Below are 25,118 nucleotides of genomic sequence, written 5' to 3'. Positions count from 1 at the left end.
TTATAATATTTAATGAAAGTCTAAAGCAAGGTGTCCTTCCTAATGATTGGAAAGCAGCAAAGGTAATTCCCATTTATAAGTCCGGAGATAAACTCAGTATTACTAATTACAGACCCGTCTCTCTTCTGTGCACCGCTAGTAAGGTGATGGAGCACTTTGTTTTTAAGCACGTGAGTAGCTTCCTGGAAAATAATAGTTTCTTTTCCGAAAAACAATATGGATTTCGGCGTGGCCTATGCACAGTTACACAGCTTCTACACATTACCAATGAGGTCATGGCAGCGCTGGACCGGGGCGGGCAAATAGACGTCCTTTTTCTTGATTTTCAGAAAGCGTTAGATCGTGTTTGTCACAATAGACTAAAACTGAAGCTACAATGCGTGCTAAAAAATGAACAAATTCTCCGCTGGCTTGACTCATATTTATCTAACCGAACACAATACGTCCGTATAGGAAACTCAATTTCTCCACCTGCTCCCGTACTTTCCGGTGTACCGCAAGGTTCAGTACTTGGACCCCTTCTCTTTTTGATTTATCTGAATGATTTGACCTTTGATTCCCCGGTACGATGCCGGTTCTTCGCAGATGATTGCATTGTGTATCATAACATTCGATCATTGCACGATCAGACTGACATACATGATTACCTAACTGCAATCAATAATTGGTGTCAGTCCTGGCGCATGACCTTAAACGCCTCAAAATGCACACACATGGTCATTACAAGGAAGAAAAAACCATTAATTTGTACATATAAAATCAACAATGTAGCAAATAAGCCGGTTGACAAATTTAAATACCTGGGTGTAGTAATTGACTCGAAGCTAACCTGGAGCGCTCATGTTCAATACTTCGTTTCGGCGTCGCTAAGGAGGCTATGGCTACTTAAACACCGGCTGAAACATTGCACTAGTAGGACTAAACTCGCTACCTACACGACACTCATTAGACCATTGCTTGATTATGCCGATGTTGTGTGGGATCCCCACACAAAAAATGACATCAGTAACTATGAAAGCGTGCAAAAGAAAGCCCTTAGATTTATTTATAATACTTACAGCAGAAGAGCCTCGGTCACTGATCTGAGAACACGGTCTGGCCTCCCAACATTAGAATTTCGGCGTAGACTCCATCGCCATGAACCTATGTTTAATATAGTTAACAAACTAACAAAAATGGATTCCGACATTTACATCAATTTCAATAAAAGAAGAGAAACAAGAGGCAAGCACAGCAAAACAATTTTGATGCCACAGGCTAAGACAAGCGCCTATCACTTCTCGTTCTTCCCTCGAACTATTGCAGAGTGGAATGCTCTACCGCAAGAAGTCGCCAGTCTGACCTCGGTCGAATCCTTTGCGTCTGCCGTGCACTCTTTGCAATGAAGCGCGTTAGTTTTAGAGTGTCCAGTTCTCCTGTATTTGCAGTTTGCAGACGTGTGTTTTTTTGTTCTTTTCAATGACGTCAGTGTCCGTCTTTTTGTAATTTTGTATAAGATGAATTTACTCACGCAGTAGTCTGTATTGCAAGCCATTTCCTTATGCTTTCTTGCCACTCACATTCTTGTTTACCTTGATTTGTAGTGCCGACTTTGACTTGTCTTTCCTGTACTTACTCACTCCTGCCTGGACTGCCAAGAGGCAGTTGGCAGTATCAAATAAATAAATAAATAAATTCCGTTACACAATAGGTCAGAAGAATTTCAACGCAGCAGCTTGGTATATCTCATTCTGTCATCGAGTCTGCGTATAACATACTGCACCCAGACACATCAACGCTATGTAGTCATTGAAATAGTTTTCCGTGTACACAAGGGACGAAGACGGCAGTGTTGAAGTTTTTGCCGATTTCAGTAAACGCTCGTGTCAAAACTTTGAAGTATCATGACGAGAAATAACTTTTAATGCTTGTCGCCTTCGTTAGACTGACGTTCGAGGAAATTTTACCGCCAACCACCCGCGTCTATTAAGGACCGCATTTTGTGCCTCGTTTTCGGTGAAAACAATACACGACCCCTCCCAATTGTGTGTACCATTGCCAAAGCGATACAGAATGAGTCCAATAAAAATTATGGGCTTTTCTGGTTCGACGGAGAATGCATAGCGTTGACAACTGGGGACTACCCCGCAGAAGTATCCTTATAAAATAACTAAGAAAGACGCATAATCTGATGTCCTTAAGCGAAAGCTACTGGACGCTGTAGTGAATCGACAAGTGGTTGGCGAAGAAGAAGGAACGAGCTTTATTAGCGGTTAGTAGTTTTTATAGCCACTTGGCTAGTGACGTCACCGGGACCACTGCCGATAACAGATGGCTTGGTCGGTGGGCCTCATAAGATAAGCACGGCACGTGTCAGTAGCGCATTCGGTTCACAACAATTCTTCCCCCTTAAGGAGTGAAGCGGTCCGGGGGCCGACGCTGCCGTTTTGACCTACGCGGTGCGTCAGGGCCGTCTGATCCCTGTGCTTTGTTTGTACAGTCTTCGGCTTGCGCGTCTGGCGTCGTTTGACTGTCCGGTCCTGGTTGGGACCCACTCTCCCCACTGCCGTGACCTTGAGGCTGCGAGTCCACCGATGCTCTTGCGCTGTCCTCAGCCATTGATGCTTCCGTGGGTGCCTGGGGCTTAACGTCAGCCCCTTCCACACTGGTCCTCCTGGTCTTTAGTTGGTTGAGGTGGCGGCGATGTTGCTCCCCATCTGCTGTCCTTACGGTTGTCATGCGTGAGCCCTCGGTGGACTCTACCATGCCTGGTTTCGATTTGTCGCCCACTCCGTAGTTCTTGAACCAGATTTCCTTGTGCAGCGGTTTTCCGGTGCAGTATTCATCTGCAGAAGGAAAGGTCGTGATACCACATTCTGTAATAAACAGCGTGGCTGATATCCGAGAAGCACGGAAGCCGGAGTCTTCCCGTTGGAAAGCGAGTGCGCCGATAATGAGAAAGAACGTGGTACAGGCGAGATTGCAAACTACCTCGCATGTTTTTGTTTAACCCGTGTTGTTCTGTGTCAGAACGCTGGCTTCATATCTCTGCAGTTTTTTGATAATTTGTGCCGTAATTAGGGAGGCGCCGCTCCCCTTGTGTCACGGCGATGGAAGTGGAGGCCGCTGTGCCTTCTGTGGATCCCGGCGGGTCGGCAACGGCCGCCCAGAGGAAGCGCCTGTACGCCCCGAGTGACTCCAGCAGCCAGGACACCGTTGTGTACGGTGATGACTACTCGACTCCCCGAAGTGATGACTCCTCGACCGACGATGGGTTCGTACCCGTCGTCAGTAAGAAGGCCAAGCGCAGACTGCGGAGACAAACTGAGTCGACGTCAACGACGTCCTCCAGTACGGATACGGTCATCACGGCGCGAAGTTCCGAGGCCCATACGGCCTTGTTCGTGCCTTTGGAGCCAACAGAAAACTTGAATCTCCTGAACAGGCAAGCCATCTCCGTATTCCTTGAAAGCCTTGTACCAGGAGGGATCAAAGACGTTAGAGTTAACCCGCATAAGAACATCATTGCCATTGATGTCATGAAGCGAAGCGAGCTGGACTGTTTGGCCGCCATCACCAAACTGGGAAATATCAGTGTACGCCCACTTATTCTACAAGACAGCGGAACCACGGCTGGCATAATTTACAACGTCGACATCGCTATCCCTGACGCCGACTTGCCCATATTAATCAAGCCGGCAACCAACAGCATTTCTATAATGCAAGTTAAGCGCCTTGGAAGGTCTACATGCGTTAAGCTGACTTTCAAGGGTGACTGCATTCCATCATACGTGAAGGTGGGGCACTTTCGTCACCCAGTTCGTGCATTCATACCTAAGCCGCTACAGTGCCGGAAATGTATGAAGATTGGTCATGTGAGCGGGGTCTGTCAAAACACCATTGTGTGCCCAAAATGCTCTGAGCCACACAGCGGCGACAGTTGCCGCGCGACTGCCTTGAAGTGCGCCAATTGTCGTGGCCCTCACGCTTCTTCCTCGAAGGACTGCCCTCGCCTAAAGACAGAGAGGGCGGTACTGAAGCAAATGGTGCGTGATCATTCCACCCACAGAGAAGCCGCTGCAAAGGTGCGACGACGTCGTTCGCGCCGCCGCCGAAGGTCGTTGAATGAAACAAATACCTTCGAAGAGAAGACCCCAAGCGGCAGTGCAGATTGTCCGCCTCCACCGACAACAAATCAGGAAAGCCTGGCGACTCGTGAAACACGCCCTGCTGCCTCTGACACAACGTGGCCACCACTACCAAAGCCTAGAGCACACACTTCGTCCGGTGCGTTGCCGCACCCCATGTCTGCAACACCTACAACTGATCCGGGCAAAAGGCACGATTCTGACCACGGCCAAGATATACAAGTGATTGCAATGCTAACGTCACTGATGAATGTTATGCGTGCTCTGCTGTCCGGCTTGCGCACGCCAGCAGCACACAACGCACTGCAAGTACTGGACGCGCTACAGCCAGTTCTTGCAGCTCTTCATTAGAAGGCACCATGGCTCCCCCGGAACAATCTTTTACGAAGAAAGTCAAGCAAGCTTTTATTTTTCAGTGGAATGCCCGCGGGCTCCAGTCCCGGATTTCAGATATTCGAAATTATGTTTATGAAAACCGCTTCCCCATTCTTGTTATCTGTGAACCGAATCTACCCAACATTTTGCGATTATCCGGTTATGAAGCTTTTACTTCCGCCACGCGCAACAGAACCAGCAAAGTCATCGTCTACATTCGACGTGAACTTACATATGTGCATCATTCGGTTCCCCCACACAATGACAACCAGTATGTTTGCCTCACAGTGAAGAGCCGTGACCTCACGTTTACGCTTTTGGCTGTGTACATGGCGCCGTCAAGCCGCTTTGACGAAGAAAGGTTGAGTGATTTGATGCAAGCCACCTCCGGTCCATGGGTGATTATAGGTGACTTCAATGCTCACCACACCATGTGGGGAGGCGTTAGGATGAACCTTAGTGGAAGGAAACTCGTCTCCTTCGCCTCTGACCACGGCCTCCAGTGCCTAAATGACGGAACCCCGACGTATATTCGAGGGGTGACCTATAGCAGCTGCCTAGATTTGACTTTCGTTTCGCGATGCCTAACCAACAACGTCCAATGGTTTTCGGATGTAGAAACCCATGGCAGTGACCACATCCCAACCTACCTGATTTTTACCGGCCATTGTACGTCCCGTTCTGCCACACGTATGCAGCGCATTGATTGGACAGTTTTTAAAGCGCGTATGGAGGATGCATGCATGGAAGGATTCTCGACAGGTCTTGAACAAAAAATTAAGGAGGTCATGGAGAGCGCAACGTGTTGCTACAACCCCGTCGCAAAGTACACCGACTTTTATATTGAATTACAACGACTGCGGGCACTACGGCGCAGGGCAGAGCGCAGATACCGACGCACAAAGTCGCGCTTAGACCTCAGAGATGCAAGACGCCTGCAGAAGAAAATCCAGCGCAGAATTCAAGCCCTGCAGACACAACGTTGGAGAACATTTTGTGAGACACTTGACCCACGAAAGCCTTTGTCACGCGTTTGGAATGTGATCCGTGGCCTTCGTACGTCCCCTCAACAGCGCCACCCGTTTAAATCCCTCGCGCTCCACCAAAAACGCAGCGAGGTCGCGGTAGCCGAAGAATTTTGCGCAAGGATAACAGGCCAACCGAACCCATCCACAACGCTGCACTGCAGTGATGTTCCACCCTCGCGGGATTCACGAATGGATAACTTGTTCTCCATGGAGGAACTTGACGCTGCGCTGGCTTGTTGCAGAAGGTCGTCATCGCCGGGGCCCGATGGTGTGACATACTCCGCGCTCGCCAACCTTGGCCAAGAGGCTCGACGGGTTCTTCTGGACTCATACAGCAAGTCATGGTGCGAGGGCATAGTTCCTAATGCATGGAAGACCAGTCGTCTCGTACCACTCCTTAAACCGGGAAAATCGCCACTCGACATTTCAGCATACCGACCAATTGCACTCTCCAGCAGTGTCGGGAAAGTCATGGAAAGAATGTTGTTAACACGCGTGGAATGGTACCTAGAGCGATACCAAATTTACCCTGCATTTATGTCTGGGTTTCGACGTGGCCGCTCTTCCATTGACAATGTGGTTGACCTTGTATCGTCCGTCCAGCACCAAAAAAACTTGAAAAGATTGACTGCTGCACTATTCTTGGACATAAAGGGCGCCTACGACAACGTAACGCATCAGGCCATTTTGGACGCATTAGAAGCTGCTCAGATTGGAGGCCGCATGTTCAGCTGGATACGCAGCTATTTGTCAGGGAGGTCGTGTTTTGTCCAGACTGAAGACGGACCAACCTCTTCGCATCTAAATTCGCGCGGAGTCCCGCAGGGTGGAGTGCTGAGCCCAACTCTTTTCAACATAGCTCTCGTCGGCCTGGTTGACTCATTGCCACAATCAGTCCAGATCTCAATATACGCCGATGATATCTGTATTTGGGCATCAAGCGTGACCCGTCCCCAAGTTCGTGCGAGACTACAAAAGGCGGCAACGATACTGACGTTATACCTTCGTCAGCAGGGCCTAAATATTTCAACCGAGAAATGTTCCCTCGTGGCGTTCACGCGAAAAAAAATGACAAGTTACCCCATATATATTAATGGCAACGCCATTCCCTATGAGAAAAACCATCGCTTCCTTGGCGTTGTTATCGATAGGAACTTCTCGTGGAGTCCCCATCTTTACGACATGCGAAAGAAACTGACAGCGATTGTTCATATTCTCTCCTTCCTCGGGGGAAAGTCCTGGGGTGCATCTGTACGCTCGATGCTTCAACTGTACCGTTCGCTGTTCCTGGGATACATGCGGTATAGCTTTCCCATTTTAAACAATATCAGAAAGACAAACCTTCACACACTTCAAAGTGTTCAAGCTCAAGCTCTACGAATCTGCCTTGGGCTACCTAAATGTGCCTCAACGGCAGCAACTATTCTTGTCGCTGGGGAGCATCCTGTTACTTCACACATTGCTGTTGAAACCATGAGAACACACATTCGGCACCTCACGCGAGTTCCGAGTCATCATCTTGCAGCTCTTCCCGTACTCAGACCACATACTGCATTTGCAAATGTAATTCAAGCTCACCGTGCCTATCTTCCTTCGCAGTTCGCCCACCCATCAAGATCATGCTCACCCATATGGAGTCTCCATGAACCCCGGGTGCACCTATCTATTCCTGGAATTAATAAGAAATCTGATTTATCATTGCCTGCTCTCAAGCAACTGACACTGCATCATTTGCATTTTAACCATACACACCGCATACATGTCTACACAGATGGCTCAGTGACTTCAACAAGCTCTGCTGGGTCTGTGGTGATACCGGCCAGGTCTATTTTAATGAAGGTGAGGACTACCTATCTCACCTCTTCAACTGGTGCAGAACTAGCTGCCCTACGGGCTGCAGTTCAGTTCATTAGTCAGGAATCTGCACATGACTGGACAGTTTTCACCGACTCTAAAGCAGCCCTTCAAGGCCTGCAAACTGCACTACGCCGTGGGTCACACGAACAACTCGTTGCCGAAATCCGCAAGCTCTACCATGACGCCACATTGAAAGGACATAACATAATTTTCCAGTGGCTGCCGGGCCACTGCGGCATTCATGGCAATCACCAGGCTGACGAAGCTGCCCGTTCTGCCCACAATGACGGAATCCCCGTTAATATTCCCGTAACGAGAGCTGACGCAGCGTGTGGGCTTCGTTCCTTGAGGCTGGAGCTCACACTTTCAGCGTGGAACTCTGGTGTGTTGTGCAACCGTCGCCTCAGGACTTTGGACCCTGGACTGCGCCTCCGTCTTCCGTGTAATGTAGCGCGTCGTGAAGCAACACTACTGTGTCGTCTATGGCTCGGTGTTGCTTCACGAATAAGTATGCCTTCCGGATCGCGATGGCCGACAGCCCCTCTTGTGTGAACTGCGCCTGTGATGAGACAATCACCCACATCTTGTGTGAGTGCCCTGCCTTTGTAGCCGAAAGACATAAGCTGCGATGTGCTCTGGACCGCCTGGACCCTCGCCCTTTCACAGAGGCCAAGATCCTCGGTCCGTGGCCACAACAGTCAACTGCCATCAAGGCTTACAAGGCACTCTTTCGCTTTTTGAGAGCGACTGCCTTAATTCACAGACTGTGATTATTTCCCGTTACTTCTCTCTTTCCTCTTTAATTCCCCTCATTCCCTTCCCCTGTGCAGGGTAGCCAACCGGAATCCTTCTGGTTAACATCCCTGCCTTTCCCTCTCTCTCTCTCTCTCTCTCTCTGTCTCTCTCTCTCTCTCTCTCGTGCTTCACAGTCCGTACCGCCCTTTCCGCCAGACCGTTAGACTGTGGTTTGTAGGGAGCTGTTCACATATGACTGATTCCATTGCGCTTCATATATGCCCTGAAGTCCTCGCTAGTAAACTGCGGCCCGTTGTCCGTCACAAGGGTCCTCGGCAAGCCGAATCGGCTGAACATAGTCTGCAGTGCTTCAATTGTTTTTCCCGAGCTGGCTGTCTTCATTAGAGTGACCTCGATCCATTTGGTATGAGAATCTACCACAATCATCAGCATGTGACCTTCCACAGGACCTGCAAAATCAGCACGAATTCTAGACCACGGCTCCGCTGTTTCTGGCCAAGGCACGGGCTGTCGTGCACGGGGCATGCCCCATTCTATGCACGTTGGACATGCGCTAGCCAGCTTCTCAATGTCTTGATCGAGTCCTGGGTACCAGAATACAGAACGGGCCAATCTCTTCATAGCCGCTACTCCTTGATGAGCATCATGCAACATACGCAGCATTGGTAGCCGCGCACTCCTCGGAATTACCGCTCGATGGCCCCAGTACACAATTCCATGGCTGGACGTCAGTTCGTCCTTCCTGTGCATGTATGTGCGTAAAGGCTCCTGAGCAGGTTGCAAGTATCGTGGCCAGCCGTTCTGGATGTAATCGCGGACTTGTGCGAGTTGGCTATCGTCCGCAGTCATCGTAGCCAGATCGCTCGCCGACAGCGGACCGGAGTCTAAGTGATCAGATAGAAGGACGTACTCACTAGCGTCCTCTTCTGCAGCCTTAGCGTCATGCGCCTGCCGTACAGGCAAACGGCTGAGGGTGTCCGCCGGAATTAACGCCTTCCCTCGCTGAAACTCTATCTTGTAGTTGTAGGCACTTAGTAGGAGTGACCAACGCTGAATCCGTGCAGCGGCTATGGTTGGAACGGGCTTAACGGGGCTGAAAAGGCCGAGGAGGGGCCTGTAATCTGTGACGAGCGTGAACCGATTCCCGAGTAGATATTCCCGGAACTTTGTAACACCGAAGACCACAGCCAATGCCTCTCTTTCGATTTGCGCGTAATTCCGCTCAGCCGGTGACAGAGTTCATGATCGGAACCTGATTCGTAGATCTTGCCCATTTATTCTGTGATATAGCACTGCGCCAACGCCACACGAGGATGCATCGGTTTCCAAGATAAGGGGTTTATTTGGATCGTAATGCACCAAAAACTTCGCCTCTTGCAGCAGCCGCTGGGTTAATCGGAAAGCTTTATCTTGTCTCACTCCCCACTGCCAGCGTGCGTTCTTTCTTAGCAGTTCATACAGCGGCTCCAAAACAGTAGCCAAGTTTCCCAGAAATGCGTGGTAATAGGTTACGAAGGCCAAGAATGCTCGCAGTTCCAACACAGTTTGGCTTCGGCATCTTTGCTATCACGGCCATGTTGTCTGTCTTAGGTAACAATCCGTCCGCATTTATACGATGTCCCAGAAATTCAAGTTTTGGTTGCCTGAACTTACATTTATGCGGATGCAACTTGACACCGTGCTGCCGGAAACGTTCGAAAACTTGACGCAGCGTCTCCGAGTTCCCTCGTTTCTCCGCAATTACCACATCGTCCAGGTAAACATTAACGCCCGGAATTCCTTGTAGGATGCCTTCCATACGTCTCTGAAAAATAGCAGGGGCGGAGGCCACACCAAAAGGAAGTCGATTAAAGAAAAACAGGCCTTTCTGAGTGTTTACGACCAAGAGCTTCCTGGTTTCCTCGTCGAGTGGCAACTAATTGTACGCATCTTTCAAGTCGATGGTGCTGAACACTTCACCCACGTTTAGGTTAGCAAAAATATCCCGTATTTTTGGCAATGGGTACTGCTCTGTGACACATGCAGCATTCGCGGTCACTTTCAAATCGCCACACAATCGAATGGAGCCATTCTTCTTGATAACGGGAACGAGAGGCGTGGCCCAGTCCGCACTGTCGATAGGCGATAGAATGCCTTCTTTAACAAGCCGGTCTATTTCCTTAGACACTTGCTCTCGCATTGCATATGGCACAGAACGAGCTTTGCAGAATCGCGGCTGCGCATTTTCATGCAGCCGCAAATGAACTGCGGGACCTACAATGCGTCCTAGGCCTGGTGTAAACAGATCGCTAAACTCTTCTAACAGCGCGCTAACCGAAGCTTGATTTGGAAAATTCCTCTCACCCGTACTTGCCTCGCCGACAATGCTCAGGACAGCCCTTCCGTATCGATTGCCGATTCACTCACCTTGCTCCTTTTGTCCTGCATGCAGACTGGGTCTCATCAAACCATGCGTTCACCGCTATTGTGGCCGACAAAATGCAACCAAAGGGTTGCAAACGTAAATTGCATTCCGAGTTTTATTTGGCGTTCTTGTTATTTTATTATTCATATTGCCAGAGCAAGCCGGTACGGTCCGATGTTTTTTAACAATGTATAGACGATGTATAAATCTATAATTGAAATTTCTCAATTAACTGGCCGCATGTTCACTGCTAATAAATATTCTTTCAATGATCTCCTCATAGATTGTAAGACAGTGATGTAGGCAAAATGTTACTTTTTTTAACTATTCCAGTCTCACGATGCCACGTCTTCCTAGATCCAAAATTATTACCGGCTCCTTCGATGCATATGGTTTCTCAAGCTGTAAAGACTGGTAACGATCAACTTGATGGAAATTTTTTCAGCAAAATTTTACAGCGTCTACGAATAGATTCCTCATTCAACGTGTAAACTGCTCATATTTCCTCCCGGGGTACTGAGTGGATGTTGCAGCCAGTAAAGTTCTTTACAGTGGTGCCTTTGCCAATATCAGATGCTTCGTAAGGTGCATCTTTAGTGCTTCTACGGATCTGTGGGAAAAAAAGAGATAATAAGAGGCCAAGAATTGCACTTCCAGCAGTACGGCAGAATTATGCGATTAGTGGGCTTTTAGGCCTGTCTCGCTACACGTACTTCTATTCGCCTCATGAGGCAAGAAAGCAAAGAATAAATGAAATACTGCGATGTTCCGTTATAGCTTCAAGACTTTTGTCCGGATGTGGCACCATTTAAGCTCTTTGTTTATTTTGAGGATCGCGTCTTGACAGGATTTATACATTTGAAAATTCATGCGGAAATGAGTGGTATTACCTCATTGCTTGCACAACAGATAAAATTCAGCTTTCTCTTAAAAATGTGCCATGTCTGGTGTTCTTGTTACCTCAGCAGTTAAATAAAACAACCTGAATCAAGCTGGGTTATGAGCGCCGTTAGACATAACGATGGTCAGAAAACTGCCTCAGGAGGCTGCTTGTGCGGATATAATCAGTTACATTGTATACAAAATGACAAACGTATGCCAGGCTCTAGAGCTGACACGATTACTACGTGGACCATGGTACATTCGAAGCAATGCAGTATTCTGACCAAATTTTGGCATCCCACGCATTATGTTTATTTTGTACTCTAAAAGACCAGGTGTCCCGTTTTGCAGAGTGTTAGAAAATACTGGCATGAAAGAGTAAAACGACGCACGTTTTGGCAGCTCAACGAATGAGAAGTCTATTTCGCACAAATCTGGAATTTGCCCGCCAAATGCCAGGACGCCCTCTGGCGGCAGAACAAGACGCCAAAATGCATACTACTATAAAGAAAAGTAATGTTACTCTGTTTGCTTAACGGAAAATAGAAGAAATTGCATCACTTTTCTTTATTTCTCTCATGTGGGGGCGACAGACAACGCGTGTCATGAAAACTGCACGTAACACTTCTTTCTTTGCAGAAAACATTTTCAGTCTCTTCACGTCGAGAATTTCACGCTTGGGTATAAAACACGCTAGTACTAAGCAATGGCCGCAATATTAAGCTATGGAACGAAACTTTCGGGTAATCGACGAACTAACACAGGCTTTGATTAAGCACGCGCTGTTTCTAGAATCCAAAATGCAGGCTACTTTCATTCCCTCATGCCTAGCAGAAAGTATCTGTCATTCGCGGAACCATACAACACTAGGATAACTTTTAGATTTAATTGTTTCTCCGTTTACCATATTTCGATCATATTTTTTCCCTCGGGTCTCTGATATTTTCTGGATAGTACTAATGGGAACAAATATTATAGCCGCATCGATTATACGTCTATTGCGCACTCTCTTCCCGAAGAAGTGGGAAAATCATTTGTTTTCTTACTCTTACAGTGCTGATAAGGTATTGCACATAAAAAAGAAACGGCACTCCTAATATGCGAAGCTCAGTCCAATCACCTCTGGCCGTTCCTTGGGATCTGAAATTGTGTCTGACCCACACCCAAGAATTATTTATACATAAGAATTTTTGTTTACAACACTCGAGAGCTAAACATAACGTGTCTCAGAAGTGGCCACTAGCAATCATGTTTTACTGGACAAGTAAACAAATGTCATTCGCGAGTGATATGTCTTCCTTCAGAACAGCCTGTCAGTGTGGTCCAGCGGTCAATTCAAATAGAGATGGGGCGAAAGCAACGGCAAGAAAATGCGATGTGCACCACTACCTTTTTCTCTCCAGCGCCGGGATGATGAGGCCGCCTATGTGGCTCAAAGGCACAGCTGCACAGGCGATCCCACTGAGGCAAAAACTTCGCCAGCCAGGGCGTAAGAAACAGATTCATTGTACTCGGAAGCCACGTTTCCGGTTGTGCCATACCAAAGAAAGGACTCGTTGTGGAAGCAAAGAAAATGTAGCAAAACGCGCGAAAACCATGCAAGAACCCTTATAAGCGAATCTTTTAAGAAATAACTAGGAATTAGCACGCTAAAGCAATTACTTTATCCGCGTCAATGACCGCTCCTCACAGCGAGTACGGGGTGGAAGCAGTGAAAACGTTAATAAAACGTTTAAAGGATAATATAAACTTAAGTGTACGCCACCGGTGAGCACAGGCTAGATTGAACCGAGCTACATTAAGCTGTTTTTCTTTTTGGTTGTCCCTTCATTCCTTTTCACTTCGGCGTCCCGTTACGAATTTTCCGTTTTTAAGGTTTCTTGCTTGCTTGTATCTTCGTTGTTTCGTGCTTACTGCTTTGGTTGCCATTTCCTCTCGCATTTAGTTTTCGACCTTTCGGCCCGCAGATATGTTGCTGAGAGCAGACCATGCTTTTCTTTGGTCTTGGCTTGCACCGGTTTTTCAACCCCTCCCCCCCCCCCCCGCCCCCTTCAGAGCAATAGGGTTGGTTTTGGTTTATGGGGTTTAACGTCCCAAAGCGACTAAGGCTATGAGAGACGCCGTAGTGGAGGGCTCCGTAAATTTCGACCACCTGGGGTTCTTTAACGTGCACTGACATCGCACAGTACACAGGCCTCTAGAATTTCTCCTCCAAAGAAATTCAGCCGGCGCGTCCGGGATCGAACCCACGTCTTTCGGGTCAGCAGCCGACCACCATAACCACTGAGCCACCGCGGCAATAGGGAATACATCATAGTAATATACAATGGTGCCCATTGCGGTGAAGGCCTGACGACCAAACAAAGGAGGCCAGAATTGAGTGTTGATCCGTAAGAGAGGTGTGAACGAAAATAAAGTCCCTGTGCGGTAAAGCTGCCTGCAGATGAAAGGGATATTGAAGCATGGTATAAGGATGAACTCGATGAAGGAGCAGGCCAGAGGAAAAGCAAGAAAAGTCGTTTCCTTATATGTTCACTTTGGAAAGGCAGACCTCGGTGATGAGCCGAAAAAAAGAGCCTGTTCTATTGTAATCGCTCGAAGTGTCTCTGTGTGTATGTGTGTTTTTTTTCTTCAGGACTATGATGTGGGGACAAAGACTGGGCGTCTCATACGCTCCCTTTATTTGGGCTGACAGAGATGGGGGAAGTGTGCAAGGAAGCGAAATGATTGGCTCAAAAGATTACGAGTGAATCCTCCTGACGTTCGTCTGATGAAATTAGCGCAGGTAATAAAGAGTGTGCTCACGTTCATCTGTGCGGGGTGGGGTTCTGCATAGATGAGGCAATTTGTAAATGATTATTTTTTTTTATTGGGCCGTGCTAACATCCGTGGATATGTATTTCTGCCAACATTTAAAAAATTATGTGGAGCATGGTCGGTTCCATAGAAGTCGCAATTGCTCTGTCGGTAGGATCTTTAAAAACAATGTGATTGTTTCATACGTAAACAGTGTTTTTAGTAAAGCTTACATGACAATAAATTATAACGACTCAATGGACATATCTTTTACAGTTCTTAATGTCGAATACAAATTTGTAGTAAAGTGAGATAGGAGCAATTTAAGGCAGAAATAAAAAGAAAAACCTGTAAGCGGACGGCGTTAGTTTATTAAATATCAGAAAAAAATACAGTATAAGCCTCTGGCCGTATTAGCGCACCTGCAAGACGAAAAAATAGCGCAATGAATGGCGGGGTGGGTAGGCAGCAAAATATTCCTCATGCATTTTGTTGCGCTCCTGTAGTGAATTCGCTTGAATGGAATTATTGGTTGGAAAGCACTAATCCGGGGGTTAAAAAGCCTTTAAAAAACGCATCTGGTAAATGCACCTCGGGATCAGAAAAAAAAATGCTTTTTTTTTCATGCTTTGATACGGATTTAATGTTCCAAAGCGACTCAGGCTGTGGGACACCGTAGTGAAGGCCTCCGGAAGGGCTCCCATTCCAGCGGCTAGACTTATTGTAACAGGAATGCACCTCTATTATGTTTCTAAATAGCAACGTGGCACTTTAGGCGAAAACGCGGGGCAGGAGCAGTCAGTTGGATTTCGTTTTCCGTAACAACGCTGCATTCTTTCAAATTCAAGGAATAAAATGACGAAATAAATTTTCCTGCCACGGTTGTTTTTTACCAGCTCTAGAACTTACCCTAAGCATGGAAGCAGCCGAGTCGGGTACGCGGCGATGTTTCCGAACACGCCTGAGGAGCTTGTTTACTTTATATCAAAGGCAGCGCGTTCGGCCACCATCCTAGTCGATGTGCTCGCCAACAGCGACAACACCTCTGCACCGATTCGCTATTGGGAACTTGAGGAGAAACACTGCTTGAGCAGCGTGAAAAGTTGGGCTTGTAGGTGCATGATATTGCGGAGAAAAACAGGTCTTACACGCTGCCCCACTCACCGAGTTCCTGCTCTCTGGCTCAGCTCTGGTTTTCACTACACGACCATGGCTTCAAACTGTGCAGAACTCTATAGGCCTCTCCCACTTCGCATTCTACACATGCGAGGCGCAGTGGTGCGCAGCGAAACAGCGGTTCGTTGTACTTCGTTGCAGTATAACCAAGCTTGACAACTTGTAATGTCGCATCCTCTGGAGCATCAATGCGGACTTTTTACGAGTGGACGTTTTTGTGAGTAGCTCTTTGCACTCAGAGCCGGGACTTGAGCTTTTATATTTTTCTAGGTAGTGCTGGCATTGCCAGCCCCTAGACGCTCTCTAAATGCGACGCCTCAGAATTCTATATTATATTGTGTAAGTGCTGAAGAATCCTAGGCACTGCGTCGGAGAGCAAGAGATGGAGAGAATAGAGGGCTCTATTTGCGATTTTTAGAAATAACCGAGTATAAGATTTTCAAGAAAATGTAAGGCTGATTGAGTTTTTCAAGTGGAATATTCAAACCTGTTGTAACGTACTGTTTTTTTTTTTATGGTTCGCTTTGTACTCTCTTGATTTGAGCGCTTTCTTTTCTCCCCAGTCCTATAGTGGAAAAAAAAAGGAAAGCGTTGCTTTCTTCGCAACCATAGTGGCAGTAGATGGCGTTTCAAGAGATTGTTTTCAAGTGAAGTGTTTATAGGGAGCCCGCAAAGTTTCGGTGCCGTGTTTTTATGGCTGCCGCCATAAAAACTCTTTAACCTTTTATTTCAAACGGACAAAAATCGATTGATGCTGGCCTTGTCGTGCCTGTGCGCGCCACGGATAAGGCACCATGCGAAGTGGACATGTGCCGCGAACAGTTTAAAGCCGTGCGTCGCTTGACTATAAGCCGCTATTTCGTGCATGCGATCAACCCACAATCATGGGATAATAAACGTCGTTCTAGGGGCAACTTGTCTCCTCCTTCTCACAATGGACGGACAAGCAATAGGCTATATCTGCAAGATCATCATCATCATCATCAGCCTGACTACACCCACTGCCGGGAAAGGGCCTCTCCCATGTCTCTCCAATTAACTCTGTCCTGTGTCAGTTGCCGCCACTGTATCCCCGCAAACTTCTTAATCTCATCCGCCCACCTAACTTTCTGCCGTCCCCTGCTACGTTTGCTTTCTCTTGGAATCCACTCCGTTACCCTTAAGGACCAGCGGTTGTCTTGCCTTCGCATTACATGCCCTGCCCAAGCCCATTTCTTCCTCTTGATTTCAACTAAGATGTCATTAACCCGCGTTTGTTCCCTCACCCACTCCGCCCGCTTTCGATCTCTTAACCTTACACCTATCATTTTCCTTTCCATAGCTCGCTGCGTTGTTCTTAACTTAAGCTGAACCCTCTTTGTTAGCCTCCACATTTCTGCCCCATAGGTGAGTACCGGTAGGTTATAGCTGTTGTATATTTTTCCCTTCAGGGATATTGGTAAGCTACCATTCATGATCTGAGAGAACCTGCCATGTGCGCTCCACCCCATTCTTATTCTTCTAGTTACTTCCCTCTCATGATCCGGACCTGCGGTCACTACCTGCCCTAAGTAGACATATTATCTTACTACTTCCAGCACCTCGCTACCAATGGCGAACTGCTGTTCCCTTGCTAGGCTCTTGAACATTACTTTGGTTTTCTGCATGTTAATTCTTAGCCCCACCGTTCTGCTCTGCCTGTCTAACTGATTGATCATGCTTTGCAGTTCTTGTCCTGAGTGGCTTAGCAAGGCAATGTCATTAGCGAATGGCAAATTACTCAGGTATTTTCCATTAACTCTTCTCCCCAACTGTTCCCATTCCAGTCCCCGGAATACCTCCTGTAAGCAGGCAATGAAGAGCATTGGCGAGATCGTGTCTCCCTGCTTGACACCTTTCCGTATTGGAATTTTATTGCTTACTTTATGGAGAACTATAGTAGCTGTGCAATCGTTATAAATATCTTCCAATATTTTCACATAGAAGTCTTCTACACCCTGATTCCGCAATGCTTGCATGACAGCTGAGGTTTCCACTGAGTCAAATGCTTTCTCGTAATCAATGAAGGCTATATATAGGGGTTGGTTATATTCTGCGCATTTCTCTATCACCTGATTGATAGTGTGAATGTGATCTATTTTCGAGTATCCTTTACGAAAGCCTGCCTGATCATTTGGTTGACTTAAGTCCAAGGTTGTCCTGACTCTATTAGCGATTACCTTAGTAAATACCTTGTAGGCAACGGACAATAAGCTGATTGGTCTGTAATTCTTCAAGTCCTTGATGTCTCCTTTCTTATGAATTAAGATAATGTTAGCGTTCTTCCAAGCTTCTGGTACTCTCGAGGTCACAACGCATTGCGTATAAAGGGTGGCTAGTTTTTGTAGCACAATCTCTCCTCCGTCCTTCAACAAATCTGTTGTTACCTGATCGTCACCAGCTGCTTTCCCTCTTTGCATTGCTCCTGACGCTTTCTTTACTTCCTCCTTCGTTACTGGCAGGATGTCCCATTGCTGTGCTCGACTGCATCCCTCAGTAACTTGATGATTAGATTCGTTACTGTATAGATTTTTGTAGAACTCTTCGGCTAATTCAACTATCTTATCCATATTGCTGATGGCATTGCCCTGCTTGTCTTTTAGCGCATACATCTGGTTTTTACCTATGCCCAGTTTTCTCCTCACTGATTTTAGGCTCCCTCCGTTTCTTAGAGCATGCTTGATTTTCTCCATGTTAAACTTTCTTATGTCGGCTACCTTGCTCTTATTTATTAACTTCGATAGCTCTGCTAGTTCTATCCTGTCTGTGGAGGTAGACGTCCTCATGCTTTGACGTTTCTTAATCAGATCTTTTGTCTCCTGAGATAGCTTGCTGGTATCCTGTCGAACAATCCTACCATCTACCTCGGCGGCGCATTCTGTAACGATAACTGTAAGATTATCATTCATTGTTTCAACACTACGGTCGTCTTCTTCAGTTAAAGCGGAAAATCTGTTTTGCAGCGACATTCTGAATTCCTCTACCTTCTCTCTTAATGCTAACTCGTTAATAGCCTTTCTCTACACCAGTTTCCTCCGTTCCCGCTTCAAATCTAAGCTAACACGAGACCTTACCATTCTGTGGTCGCTACAACGGACCTTACCGCGGACCTCCACATCCTCTACGATGTCAGGGTGTGCACACAGTATGCAGTCTATTTCATTTTTAGTCTCACCATTGGGGCTCTTCCACGTCCACTTCCTGTTTGCTCGTTTGCGGGAGAAGGTATTCATAATCCGTAAATTATTTCTATCTGCGAACTCTACTAATAACTCTACCCTACTGTTCCTAGAACCTATGCCATAGTCACCTACCTCCTTGTCTCCGGCCTGCTTTTTACCTACCTTTGCATTAAAGTCGCCCATCAGTACAGTGTACTGTGATTTTACTTTGGTTATTGAAGATTCCACATCCTCATAGAAACTTTAAACTATCTGGTCATCATGGCTTGATGTAGGCGCGTAGGCCTGCACCACCTTCAGCTTGTACCTCTTATTAAGCCTAATTACGATAGCTGCCACTCTCTCGTTAATACTGTAGAACTCCTCGATGTTGCCAGGTATATCCTGATTAATGAGGAATCCCACACCTAGTTCTCGCCTATCTGCTAATCCACGATAGCACAGTACATGCCCGCCCTTTAGTACTGTATACGCCTCATCTGTCCTCCTAACCTCACTAAGCCCTATGACACCCCATTTAATACCGGCTAATTCCTCCAATAGCATAGCTAAGCTATTCTACAGCGGTATCTGTAAGATACCGCGTTCCAATCATAAAGAGACCACTGTGACCGAAAACGGAGATAATATAAGGCAGAAAAGGCCAAAGAATAAAATACAAGTGTCGCCAATATCGACTTATTTCGAAAGAAAAATGTAAGCGTCGACAAAGCTTTCTAACACGGGTCCCAGAGGCTACACTACAGCGCCATTCACTTCCAAATCGCAGCAACCCATCCTTTTCACTGCGGACGTCACGAGTTTGAATCGCCTGATGGGAAGATTTTTAAACACAATTTTCTATTTGGTCAATGTCTGTTTTGCTGACGTACAAGAGTCAATACCAACCTAACTAACCAGAGGAAATTTTTTAGCAAGACTGACTTTTGGATGAAGTCACACTCGGTGTCTCTAAGTAAGCAAGCAGTAAAAGACTTCATACGCGTAAGCATCGCTGTAATGTTTCAAACAAATCTACAGAGAATCATTCCGAAGAGTAGCACTTCAGATGCGAACCTGCTGTTAAGAAAAACGATAGGCGCACCTGTTGCCGAGATGGGAATTCAGCCGCCATTCTCTCGCTGCCAATGCCCTCGCTCTAGAGGGTGAGCTAGCAGCCAAAGTTATTTTTAACATGACAGCGATAGCGAGCTGTGTCTCAGAACATCCGACGTGACGTCGCCGTCATCGGCGTCGTTCAATGTGAGCAAAACATCGATGAAAAATCCCCAGAGATGCAACCTAGGCGGCAGGTGGGATACCTGGGTCGCGCGACCTTGTGGCGTCATCATAGCCTGCTAACTGGATTGTGAGGAAACTGACACCATGACAGGCGGCCGTTAAGTTAATGATTGTGCGCCAGATTGCATTGGAAAAGTTCGTTTCGTCAACATGCAGATGCACACGGTCATCGCTACATGGTCTCCAGCCCGTGGCTAGCGGCAACCTTAGCGGCTCACTCGGTGACCAAGGCCTGATTGTCCAGGCCCGTGATGACCAGAGCGGCCTCCCATTGCTGCAGAGAAGGAATTTGTACTAGATTCTCTGGTAAAGGTTCTTTACATTGCCATAGTATGTGGCCACACGTGGCTGTTTCGCCACAGAACCTGCACTAGGGGTTAAAGTCATTTTCGGTGCATTTTTGCCAATAGACAGGCCAAAGACTGGTTGCTCGGCAAAAGCAACCTAGGTTGCGCAAGACCTACCGGTGACATCGCCTGCTAACGCAGGGCAGAGGCTCAACTCTCAGAGATCCATGAATGTTAAGTAGTGAATGACCAATTCTGTATATATGTGCACTAACCCTTAATCTATCGCGTCCTACCTTTAAGGCGGAGCTTGAGTGTTCTCTCCAATATTTTTAGTTTTGTTGCCATTTGTGTAAACATCAAATGATACTAGTAACAAAAATCCGATATGTACAACCCCTATTTACTTAATGACGCACCTTTTGCATTTTCGTGACGAACCATGAACTCATCAGGGCTGGATTGCTAATAGACAGAGAACATAGTTCTCGTAGAAAACGCGGGGCGTGTCGAAGCACAAGAAAAGTACAACTTCATAGTGAAAAAGGCGAAGCAACTCTTATCAGCAAGCAATATATCAGAAGAATGGCTCTAAATTCCGCCCTGACTGAGCTTGATTATACTATTGCGCGGGAGATAGCTTTGAAACTTTTCACCCAAAGCAAGCAATGTGCAAAAGCCTCTTTCTTTACGCGACAATACGAGCAGCCAGTTTTCATTACAGCAAAACATACTGCCCCCTCTAACACCGCGGCGTTTCCATTTCTGGAACTGGTTGGTTGGTTTATGGGGTTTAACGTCCCAAAGCGACTAAGGCTATGAGAGACGCCGTAGTGGAGGGCTCCGGAAATTTCGACCACCTAGGGTTCTTTAACGTGCACTGACATCGCACAGTACACGGGCCTCGAGTTTCTCTTCCAAAGAAATTCAGCCGCCGCGGCCGGGATCGAACCCGCGTCTTTCGGGCCAGCAGCCGAGCACCATAGCCACTGAGCCACCGCGGCGGCTATTTCTGGAACTAAGCAGCACCTTGTTTTTTCCAGCCATTCATTTTTCGCCTATTCTGTTCTCTATGTAAGGTTTATTGTTCATTTGCTTTCTACAAAGATCGCTAACATTCCGGTTTATCTTCCTGCCCTCTTGAGTTTGCAACACATTAGCACGGAAAAGGATGTTTCCATCACCCCACCAGTGCAGTATGCATGCACATGAAGCCCTCGGTCCTCTTCCCCCCTCCTATCCGTTGTTGGCACACAGTGGTCGGCGCGGAAGTCTGACGAATATGCTTGTAGGTCTCGTAAACGACAGGCAGGATTCGCACATGTTATTCTTGGGTATTCACAGAAAGACTGACTGCTGACCCGATTACGCCAGGGCATAGGGTTATAGAAACTGACACTTGGGTGCGCGGAAGGGATGAATAAAATAAGGAACCACATATAAAAGTTGCGCCTCTGATAACACAACTCTTCAAATTTACAAGAATGAGCTCTAGCAACAGATCACAGCAGTGTGTTGCATTTCTGAGGCCATCTTAGTTATCTTCATAGGTCATATAAAAACAAAACTGGTGGTATGCGTAAGAGTACATTTGACATAACCGCACGTACTTTCACGAAAATTATATAGAAGTGGGTAGATAACTAGTAGCGTTTTTCCAACAAGAGCAGCGAAGATTTGAGTGAGCCCAGTGCTACGAAGAGAAAACATACTGGGAGACAACGCACGCAGGTGCGTTCTAATGCACCTAGTATTACCGAGAGTTAGTTGTTTGCGGAAAAAGCGACAGAAGAAAACAGAATGGAGTTTAAGAACCATCGAAGCAGAACTGAGAGCTAGAGCAGTACTGCAAACAACGTGCAGGCCACGCACAACATGATTTATGACTTGATATGACTTGCGAAGCTGCAGTGAGCTCAGATCAGCCATTTTTCTTTATAATGGACGTAAACTTTTGCACTTGTGAAATCACGTGCTATAGGAGTCAGATTGGTAATTTTCGCATGCGTATGCAAAAGCCATATTGCCAGAGTCTCATAGAAACGTTTTTCACGAAGGTAGCAGTTCCTGCTTCTTTAGCAAATCTCGCAAAACCCAATGTCTTGATCGTAATCATCAGCCTGACAATATCCACTTCCGGACAAAGGGCTCTCCAATATTCCTCCGACCAACCTCGTTCTGTGCCAGCTGCGGCTTTCGTTTCACCGCAGATGCATGCCACAGCCGACAACAACTATTAGCGTGAAGTATGTGGTGGGACATACCACTGACCTTCGCTAGGGGGCTGGATGGCGTATCGGGCGCCCGAAAGTGAAGCACTGGAAGTAAGCGGCCTCGACCCGGAAGTCAGCCTTTGGCACTGCACGAAATCGGACCTCAGCACATTTTTTAATTTCAGTGGTCGTTTTCAAGTTGTCATTTCGTATTTTCACCGTTCTCGTCATTCACGGTAATGCCTACCTGGAGCGCAGTCAACCGCATGAGTAGACATAAGCAAAGTCTCCTGAAAAGACATTAGAAAAATAAGGGTCCATTACTTTTCAATGGGGCCGCATTAGTAGATGACGGGACACAATGCACGTAAGGAGCCTCGTCTGCCGAGTTCTGTGCTGTCCCGTTGCGCTAACGTCGCCAATGTGCCTTTTACTGTGATGCACGTTCCCGCGCTCTAAGCACAACTTATACCATCAATGCTGATAAACTTACGCAAGAACAGGGGGTAAAGTGGAAACCTTCACCAGGTAGCCGACTTTGCAGTGGCCATTTTACCAAATTATTTTTTTAACGAATCGGAACGAGGACGAGGCTAGTACCTGGCGACATGCCAACGGTGTTCTGCTGGTTTACATTAGTGCCTCTAAAAGGTATGGTACTGCTTTTTCAACGGAATGCATCAAGCAGTGTTTGTACTTTAGCAAATTATGCCGGAATGGGGTTTTATTCGTGATGCTTGTTTCAGTTGCCTTCTAACAGCGCTTGGCACACACGCTGCATGATGTTTTTTTTTTTTATTTGATACCTCAGATGCTCCTGGTATGGGGATGACCATGACGGATGGGCGTGGAAGTTAAACAAAAATCGCTTGATAGGATTCTTAAGATGAATGGTGTTGATATGATGCACGGCGTCCTGCCGTAGATCATTTCAGCCGCGTGATGACATGGCAAAAAAGATAGAGAAAGAGCGGTAGTTGTTGCGGTGGGGGCGTAGACGGCCTTATGGTGACTAATGCGGTTGGAGTGGCGATGAGCGGGTGATATGACTGATTCCCCTAAAGATGAATGATAAAACATATGAAAGAGGCCCAGTCGATAAATTTTTCGCCGCGTTTCAATGCTGGGTAAGCTGGCTCTAGATTTTAAAGCGGACACACTTCTGTAGTATGTTTTAGTTCGGTTTATGGGGCATAACGTCCCAAAGCGACTCAGGCTGCGAGAGACGCCGTAGTGAAGGCCTCCGGAAATTTCAGCCACCTGAGGTTCTTTGACGTGCACTGGCATCCCACAGCACACAAGCCTCTAGAATTTCGCCTTCATCGAAATTCGACCGGCGCGGTTGGGACCGAACCCGCGTCCTACGGGTCAGCAGCCGAGCGCCATAACCACTGAGCCACCGCGGCGGCAGACTGTGGGGTTCAGTGTGCTGAAATGGTACGTGGCCTACGAAAGATAGCACACCGGATTGCTTCAGATTACGTTATACCACCTAGATTACCTGTATGTATACCTGTATGTATACAATGACATTGTGCACTACATGGATGCTTTTGCGTTCAGCCTGCAGTATATCGGGGACGCCACAGGTGGCGTCGAGCTCATGACATAGGCGGGCTCATACAAACACGAAAGCCACTTGTCGACATGGTTTTCACTTCAATGGATCACCAGTGCTCAAAGGCAAATGTACACTCATGAAGACAAAACTGTGTGTCAGTGGTTTCCCACAGCGCAGCTCCTGCTTTCAAGATATGCATAGGATGCCTGAGCAAATCATAGCCTGTCTGCCCACACAGCCACCACAGAGCCAGCGCGGCGGCTAGTAGTGTAGTATAGTACGAATATTCACAATAAACGAAGCGAATATACCTTGATTTTGCATTCTTTCTAAGGTTAAAGACAGGTTAAACTAGAGAGAATCCAATATTGCTCAGGCGTATTCTAGTTTAGGGCGGAGAAAAGTTAAGTATGCTAATGATTTGATGGATGGCGTAGCAAATTATAGATTTCGACGTATAAAACAAAAGTTGCGATTGGCCTCCTTAGCGATGTTCATGATATTAGCTGTCAGTAGCTTCTCTCGCGCTGTGCAGCTGAAACAGAGTCATTCTGTTAGGTGAGGTTAAAAGCACGCCTGGAACACAAACGACACCCCAAAGCGGTAAATATCACTCGAATTTCTTCTGCAACGCGCAAATTCGATTTTAAGACTCGTCATTCCTCTACTGCTCCTTTAGGCTTGGCAGAGAAGAACCCATCAAGAACCACATACAAATGTAGTATTGTATGTACGTAAAGTGTTTGTCAAAAGCATACAGCCCAAGGGGTATGCATTTCAGCCCTGCGGAGCGGGTCCTCTTGCATACTGATGGCCCTAATTTCACAGTGGCGGAAGGAAATGAAGTCCTCAGCCTTCCTAAGCTTAAGACTTATATGTGCTCAAGAGCCCAGCTACAATGGGCTTGGAAGCAATCCCCTTGGTCTATATATTTTTCACAAAGACTCTACCTTTGCCGCCGCAAGGTGAGACCTGCATGACTGTTTTCTTTGGCTTCTGTGAAATCACAGGGTTCCGTGAACAATGCTCACATTCATTCAGTTAGCTTATTCATTTCATATAGCAGCGGATATTACACGGGGACAACGCAAGAAACTAAGAACGAAATTGCGAAGTAGGCGACTTTTGCATTCAAGTACACAGCAGGCACCAAACTTTGGGACATGCCGCCCAAC

General features: G+C 47.0%; 1 protein-coding gene across 1 annotated transcript in view; it reads right to left on the bottom strand.

The window, feature by feature from the left end:
* Positions 1–2,388: 2,388 nt before the first annotated feature.
* LOC149343884 (uncharacterized) overlaps positions 2,389–25,118 on the bottom strand; it is a 33,874-nt gene continuing 11,144 nt past the window's right edge. Inside the window, exons 2-4 of the mRNA XM_089547093.1 lie at positions 10,550–10,604; positions 9,058–9,341; positions 2,389–2,825 (exon numbers count right to left, since the gene is read on the bottom strand). Of these exons, the coding sequence (XP_089403219.1) occupies positions 2,389–2,825; positions 9,058–9,341; positions 10,550–10,604 (776 nt within the window). The remainder of the gene's footprint in view (positions 2,826–9,057; positions 9,342–10,549; positions 10,605–25,118) is intronic.

This window comes from Amblyomma mixtum, chromosome 5 (assembly GCF_055824585.1).
Source record: "Amblyomma mixtum isolate Tamu chromosome 5, ASM5582458v1, whole genome shotgun sequence".
In the NCBI taxonomy this organism is placed as follows: Eukaryota; Metazoa; Arthropoda; class Arachnida; order Ixodida; family Ixodidae; genus Amblyomma; species Amblyomma mixtum.
The sequence above is the reverse complement of the archived record's forward strand: the minus strand, read 5'-3'. Positions and strand labels throughout refer to the sequence as shown.